Genomic DNA, 8,328 nt, shown 5'->3' with positions numbered 1-8,328 from the left:
TTATTTTGGACGAAAATGAAAACGTGTCAGTTTGTCACTTTCACGAGTTTGAAGTAATAACATGTTAAACTACTTAAAACATTGTCTCGAATGTATGTTGGGCCTTTCGATTTCGAGAAAATTAACAACTAAGGAATAACGTTTCACTTCTCTCATTGAATTCTCTAACCCCAAACCCGGGCCTGGTCTGCTTGGTCTCCTTCGCAAGCGTTTCCTGAAGTGTTGTGGTGTTGTGACTCGGGGTTTAGAAACTATGTACTAAATGTCGCTGTTAAAGAGAAAGTTAAATACAGAAAACTACATTTCCCAGAAGTCCATGCAGGGATCGGTACGTCATCTCATAAATATAAAGCTTTCGTGGGTGTAAGGAAATCTTCAAATCCCGCCAGCTTCATCAAATGCTTCACATATCTAATGAGCTTGACTGGCTGGTTTCATACCGCAGCAAAACATCCTCTATAATGGCGGTATCGATAGCAACCGAGCGGCATTGACCGGCGATTTCACCAGCAGCCAGCAAAAGAAAACTAATTGCACGGCCTGGCTAGCTCTCTTGCTTTCTCCATTGCTAGCTGGAAAACGCAAGTGGAATAATGTGTGTAACGAATAAACTGCAAGGGTACCTGCCGGAACTAACGTTAGCTAACTAGCTTTATTTATTTGGAGTTCGTAGTGGTTGTTGCTACTGTTAGCTTGCTTGCTAACGTTAGCGCATTCACTTGCGGAAAATGGAAAGTGTGCGGATAGTGGCTGGGGAGAGGAGCCGATTGGAGGTGGATTCCCTGTCAACGTCAGTCGGAATATTAGACTCGGAAATTGGACAAATAAGAACTGGCAGCAAGTTTTTAAAGGACAGTGGTGGTGCACTCTTCCCCGCTGGAAAAATAACTGCGACGGGGGAAGATGATGGCGGGGGCGGGGAGACAAAACTCTTGGGACTTGCTACCACCTCCCTACTTCACATAGCGATACGGAACGGGATTTACCAAAACCAGGCTGCTAACGCCACCAGTAGTGCTGCCAATCTCAACATGACCACCGGTAAAACACCCAACATCTACAGCCTCGTATCGGTCAGCAGCACCAGCGTGAACTCGTTGTTGACCAGGAGACGGCGGCACAAGAGGAACCTCTCGGCCTCAGCTTCGACAACCTCAAGCCCACCCGCAGTCTCCTCCGTTGGCGGAGTGAGACCCACACTGTCCGCATCGTCTGTCAACAACACACTGAGCCTGGATAGAAAGACCTTGCTTCGCCAGAAGCAGGCGAAGCAGCTCCAGCCCAACGACAAGGCGTGGGTCCGAGCTGACCTCCAGCAGGGTTGTATCCACGTCCATGACCGACTCACGCCCTCCTACCCCCGGGCGGTACTATGCACCGTGGACACCACCGCTGGGGAGATAGCGGCTCGTCTGGGGCAGCTTGGGGGTAAATGTGGAGGGATACTAAGAATGACTCGCAAAACAAGTGCTTATGTTGACCTGAACGGTAACTGCAATGGTAGCCATGGGCATATTGACTACCAACTTGGTGTGAATAAAAGTAACAACGTGAAGACCTCTTACCCGGGTTCTGTGATCTCCTACTCAGGGTCAGAGGAGAACCAACCAGTCTCTCCAATCAAGCGGCTTCATAGCAATAACAACCATGCTCAATATTACCTGGAAACAAATATATTACTTTCTGACTACAAGATACCAAGCACCTCTTCCTCTGAGGTTTATCTAAATGACAGTGAGGGTGCAGACATGGGCCTGAGTGGGGCCGACAGTTGTGGACTGTACTCAGGCTCAGACATGGAGAGTAGCACCTTTGAAGATTTGAGCCCCGGTGGTCCGCGGCCCAGCCAACACCGGAACTCCCTCAGTGATGCTGCTGTCCTTGGGACAAACTCCTCAGTGCTCAGCCCAAACTTAGATTCCGCCACGGAGGAATTGGACCCGTTTGGGAGTTCCTCAGACGAGGTTGAGCTTGACCCTTCCCCGACACACACAGCCAGCATCCCCACTGTCATTCAGCAACAGGCCCTGGAAGGGAAATCTATGCACGTCCCCTCAACTGATGCCTGCAAAGCTCCTGACAACAGGCTATCAAAGTCAAACCAACTGGAAGACAAAAACGCTGCTGATGAAGGTGGAAAAACAGGTAGCACTGGAGGAGAACCCAGACTGATCAATCCCCTGTCAAGCTGTGGCAGTAACTCACTGGCCCTACCTCTGACTGGCAGAGCAGCTGTTGAGCATGACCTGGTCGTTTCAGGGGAGCTGAGAGGGGTCCCGGGCCCAGAGAAAGCCTCCCCAGCACCGGCCCTCTTCGCCCAGCTGCACGGTGGAGCTATGAGGAGGCTGGAGGATGATGAGAAGCCTCTGCAGATGCAGAATGAGTACCTCTCTAATCTGGGCTATGGAGACCCGTGGCGGGTACAGGAAGAGGGTATGGACCCAGAAATAGGCTGTCTCATACGCTTCTACGCAGGTGAGTGTGACCTTAGAAAATGTGATTCATTTATTATTGTGGCTATTAATGAATGATTATGTACTGGTTATAAATGTTTTATCTGTGGATTTTGTTATAACGTCCTTATGTAGGTTATTAAGTAGGCACCCTTCAAATAAAGTGTACCTGTATTTCTGTGTGGAAGGTGAGTGAGGATTGGGTGGGTCAGGTGACTGTTTCAGTGCTAAATAAGGACACAGCCAGGGTAAGCAGCTTCTAGTGAGATTCTCTAGGTTAGCTTAGCTTGGTGGTTCTCCCTTGGCCCCTGCACTGCTATCCCTGCCCTGGCTGTCAGTTTGATTGTGTTTGGCTAGTGCTCTGCCCATTATCATGCTGTCAACCCATACTTAGTCCTACTAAAGTACTGTGTGACCATCCACTACAATGGCATTATGTTTGGTCAGTCGGATTGTCAAAACAAGAAGATGATTCAATTGTTCCAGCGGCCGGAGACAATAGCCTGCCTTGTGCCCCCGAACCGCCTACACGCTCCACCCCCCACGGGGAATGATGAATAGGCAGACACATCTGGAGGTAACAGGTGTGCTCATTTTCCATGATGCCCCAAGATCACAATGATTGTTAGGAACCACTTTGGAAAAGTGTGTTATTGTTTTGGATGTTGTTGGAGGGAGGATGGAGCATATGGGCAGCAGGGATCAGTATGTTTTGAGGTTAACAATAAGTATATTTGTTTTTGACCATATCATCTCAGATCTAACCACAGGCATTCAGATGAAAAAAACAAATCCCTAACAAACAAACCGCTTAGGTTTGATATGGCCTAGAACAGAGATGGGCAACTTTGATGGGGGTGGGGGCCACAAAAAAATCAGAACTCATCATGTGGGGCCTTAGTGGCTCGCGGGTCTGCGTACCCGCATCCATACCCACACATGCAGTCAGAGCTGGCTCTAGCTTTTTGGCGTCTTTATGCAACATTTTGTTGGGGGGCTGTTGAAGTTTTGGAGTTAAAGGTTAGGAAGCTTTTACTCCCCAATGTAACAGTGTGGTCAAAGGCTTATTACAGACTGGGTGGTTCAGTCCCTGAATACTGATTGTCTGGAAGCCGTGATATATAAAACCGTATACCATGGGTATGACAAAACATTTATTTTTACTTCGCTAATTACGTTGGTAGCCAGGCAGCTCAGGGGTTTGTGGTATATTTCGTTACATCGCGCATAAGAACAGCCCCGAGCTGTGTTATGTTGGCCATATACCACACCCCTTCGGGCCTTATTGCTTAAGTAACTTATAGGTAACCAGATCATGAGTACAACTACTGTACAAACATAGTTATGTTTTTGTATTATTACATATTTATTAAAGATGCGCTATGCAGAAATCACTCTGCTATTTCCTGGTTGAAAAAATTTGAATAGTTTGCCTAATTTCAGTTTGATAAAACAAGCAAGTATCGTGTAAAGAATCATTGTACCATCTAAACCGCTGTGAAATATATTTTCCATAACCAAAACTGTAGTATTTTCAGCTGTTTGAAGCTGGTGTACAAAACTGAAAGTAAAATACGCAAAAACAAAACTTAAAAATAGGAAGCATAGAAATTGTGCACATATAACAGATCTACCACTTCTTAGACTTGATTTTAATGAGTGACAGATCTATAACTCACATTTCTATGTGAATTTTGTCAAGTCGCCCAAGAATTTATATATTGGAGCTTTAACTTACCTGGAAATATTATCTAAACTACCACAATGCACTATTTCTCAACGTCATATGAAGGATCTACTACCGAGTTCGTATGCTGGCGCGGTAGCTAGCTCAAGCTAGCTAACGTTAGCCGCTAGCATGTAATTACATTTCAGACCAAATGTTTGCGGTATAGGATTGTAGCTCACCAATCACATGAAGTGTGATGTAAACAAGAAGCAAATGGGTCACGTGTGGCCATGCAGCATTCTCTTCACAGACTTTGTGGATGTGTTATCATATGTAGTACATATGTTTTGTAAAATTTTCGTCATGTTCTCTGTGAAGTAGGCTGCGGGAGTTTTGTCATTTTTCCACCTTAGTGCTAGCTGACAGACATCTGGAATATATGTATACTGAACAAAAATATAAACTCAACATGGAACAAAATCAACGATTTTACTGAGTTAAAGTTCATATAAGGAAATCGGTCAATTGGAATAAATGAATTTGGCCCTAACCTATGGATTTCATATGACTGGGCAGGGGCACAGCCATTGGTGGGCGGGCCTATCTCCCTCCCACAGGGGATCCAGGCCCAGTTATTCAGAATGAGTTTCCCCCCCCCCAAAGTTTTTTTTATTACAGACAGAAATACACCTCAGTTTCATCAGCTGTCCAGGTGGCTGTTCTCAGATGATCCGGCAGGTGAAGAAGCCGGATGTGGAGGTTCTGGGCTGGTGTCGTTATACATGGTCTGAGGTGGTGAGGCCAGTTGGACGTACTGCCAAATTCTCTAAAATGACGCTGGCAACAGCTCTTGTGGAGGTTCCTTCAGTCAGCATGTCAATTGCGTGCACCCTCAAAATTGAGACATCTGTGGCACTGTGTTGTGTGACCAAACTGCATATTTTAGAGTGGCCTTTTATTGTCCCAAGGGCATCTGTGTAATGATCATGTCAGGTGGATGGATTATCTTGGCAAAGGAGAAATGCTCACTAAACAGGGATGTAAATGAATTTGTGCACAACTTTTGAGAGAATCTTTTTGTGTGTATGGAACATTTCTGCTATCTTTTATTTCAGCTCATGAAACATGGGACCAACACTACACGTTGCATTTTATATTTGTTTTCAGTATATTTTCGATTTCCTTGACTCTCCCTTGGCCCTGCGAACCCCCCCCCCCCCCTCCCCTTTTTGGTAGCTAACCCAGCCTGCACTCTTTTAAAAGTTTTACGATCAATCTGTAAACCTGCTCTCTTTGTTTTTAGTCTGTGGTTATGTTTTAGTTGTGTTCTAACTGATCTAGTTTGCCGACCATAACCGTGGTGGTTGGATGGGCCCCAACCATCAATGTGTAAGTTTCTGCGCTCTCTTTGCTTTGATCTGTAGTTATGCTTTAGTTGTGTTCTAGCTGGTCTCTAGTAGTTGGGCTCTAGCTTGCTGACCATAACTGTGGTGTTTGGCTAGGCTAATAGCTAATTTGTTAAATAGCTATTGTTAGCTAGCTGGCTAGCTTGCGGACTAAGATGACTGTGTAACAGTATAACTTTAAACCGTCCCCTCGCCCATACCCGGGCTCGAACCAGGGACCCTCTGCACACATCGTTACCCATCGCTCCACAAAAGCCGCGGCCCTTGCAGAGCAAGGGGAAACACTACTTCAAGGTCTCAGAGCAAGTGACGTCACCGATTGAAATGCTATTTAGCGCGCACCACCGCTAACTAGCTAGCTATTTCACATCCGTTACAACTGCATATAGCTAACATTCTTTGATAACTGGTTAGATGACATTATGCATTTCCAAAACATTGGTTTACTTTAATGTAGCTGTAAAATAGGTGTTGATAGCAACTGGCTGACTCATGTAGTGCAAACAAAGTTAGCAGGCTAATAAGGCTAACGTTAGCAGGCTAATAAAGGCTAACGTTAGCAGGCTAATAAAGGCTAACGTTAGCAGGCTAATAAGGCTAACGTTAGCAGGCTAATAAGGCTAACGTTAGCAGGCTAATAAGGCTAACGTTAGCAGGCTAATAAGGCTAACGTTAGCAGGCTAATAAGGCTAACGATAGCAGGCTAATAAGGCTGACGATAGCAGGCTAATAAGGCTGACGATAGCAGGCTAATAAGGCTGACGATAGCAGGCTAATATGGCTAACGATAGCAGGCGAATATGGCTAACGTTAGCAGGCGAATATGGCTAACGTTAGCAGGCGAATATGGCTAACGTTAGCAGGCGAATATGGCTAACGTTAGCAGGCGAATATGGCTAACGTTAGCAGGCGAATATGGCTAACGTTAGCAGGCGAATATGGCTAACGTTAGCAGGCGAATATGGCTAACGTTAGCAGGCAAGTTGGCAAGCAACCTTGCAAGTTTATTTGTAACAATACATTCATAAGTATTTGCTTAAGTTGCAGAAAATGTAATTGAAAACAGAAATCAGGAGTGCAAATGATTTGGTTTAATTTTAAGTTATACATTTGAAGTGATTTCTTTTGGAGTTTACATTATAGGGAATAGGCTGGTTTATCGGGTCCTCCGTATTACATCATCCCCTGGAAAAACATTTTCCAACATGACTTCCGGCATCCTTCAGAATTCTGATCGGTTTTATGTAATAACTAGAAAAATAGAAAATTAGGTGTAAAAATTAAGTGTAACTTTGATGCGTTTACTAATGGAAATCTATATATTACATGTGGTTACATTTATGCTGCCTACCCTATAATTTCCTGCAATTCTACACATTTTGCATGGTGCAGAGAGAAATGTATAGACTAACTAATTTTATGAAATTGTAGTAATTTTGCCGTGAAAAATGAGTAGTTTTTAATATGTTATGAGTGTGACTAACAAAATCAGTGCCCCCCCCCCCAACCAAGATTACTACAAGTCTAGATAGATTGGCAAATTATTCTAGCGGAAAGCAAAAAATGTTTTGCATGGGCTAATTGAGTGACTATCAGTGACTGACATAACGAGAACTGCTGAATCACAACGGAATTTACAAATTGCACATTGGGTATTCTACTAAGAGTTAAGAGAGTTAAGACTTTTTTTCTGTGTGGAAATTGATCCATGGGCCTACAAAAGGGGGTGGAGTTGCCCATCCCTGGCCTAGAATAACACTAGTAAAGGAGATGATCTGTTATGTGAAGGGATACATGGCTCCAGGTCTCCCCAGGGCAGGGATAGTCTACAGAGAGCTTTTGTACCTGTGTCTCTGTGTGAGAGTAGCTGGTATGGTCTGCAGGGGCCTGCATTGAGCAAGAATGTGGCGCGAGAGGAAAAAGGAGAAGCACTAGTATGATGGAGGAGAGAAGGAAGTCTTGTAATCAGGAACATAATGTTTCAGAGATATTTCTGGACTGAAGCTCTCCGTCTTTCTCTATCATGCCACCCCCTCTCTCTTTCTCATGCCACCCCCTCTCTCTCTCTCATGCCATCCCCTCTCTTTCTCTCGTTCTCTCTCATGCCACCACCTCTCTATTTCTTTCTCTCTTTGCATGCCAAGTACCCATTCATTAAATTCAGAAAGTATCCATTCAGTTAAAGAGGCAATCTGCAGTTTTTAGACTTATACATTAGTCAAATAACACTACAATTCCCATTGATTGTTTAAGAATATAATTTATACATTTCTCATACGCTTAGTACAACTGTCACTAAACCACAACCCAAAATATAAGCTTGGTTTACTCTTAATGTTTGTAAATGTAAACAACCACTGTATAGCCTCAAAGCATGGTTTAAACAATAATTTTGGATACATACTATAGTTCTGTCTATGAATGTAAGAGTGGTTCGATTTCTCCAGGCCCATCTCTCAGCTTTTTACCAAAACGGGGTGGTCACTTTTTCAACTGCAGAATAACCCTGTAAAGGACTCTTAATCATTCATGTTACAGTTACAACCAGTTGACAAACTAGGATGGGGTGGCGAGAGCAAAAATTGTGTTTGATTCATAGGGGTTACTTCAGTAACCTCCGGTAGCAGCTTGATGCGGTTGTAATAAACAGAGTGGATTCTGTTTTCTAAACAATATTATGATCCCATCACTGAAAGATAAGACTCTCAGGAACACGTACAGTGGGGCAAAAAAGTATTTAGTCAGCCACCAATTGTGCAAGTTCTCCCACTTAAAAAGATGAGAGGTCTGTAATTTTCAT

The 8,328-nt window shown here is 44.1% G+C and overlaps 1 protein-coding gene across 2 annotated transcripts in view; it reads left to right on the top strand.

The window, feature by feature from the left end:
• The first annotated feature begins 342 nt into the window (after positions 1-342).
• LOC109903029 (PH domain leucine-rich repeat protein phosphatase 1) overlaps positions 343-8,328 on the top strand; it is a 49,378-nt gene continuing 41,392 nt past the window's right edge. The window contains exon 1 of one of the 2 annotated variants that reach the window (XM_031785703.1): positions 343-2,475. In XM_031785703.1, coding sequence (XP_031641563.1) covers positions 729-2,475 — 1,747 coding nt within the window. In that variant the 5' untranslated portion in view covers positions 343-728. The remainder of the gene's footprint in view (positions 2,476-8,328) is intronic. The other variant, XM_031785704.1, reaches the window with a different exon arrangement.

The sequence above is a fragment of the Oncorhynchus kisutch genome, linkage group LG13 (assembly GCF_002021735.2).
Source record: "Oncorhynchus kisutch isolate 150728-3 linkage group LG13, Okis_V2, whole genome shotgun sequence".
Lineage (NCBI taxonomy): Eukaryota > Metazoa > Chordata > Actinopteri > Salmoniformes > Salmonidae > Oncorhynchus > Oncorhynchus kisutch.
The sequence above is the reverse complement of the archived record's forward strand: the minus strand, read 5'-3'. Positions and strand labels throughout refer to the sequence as shown.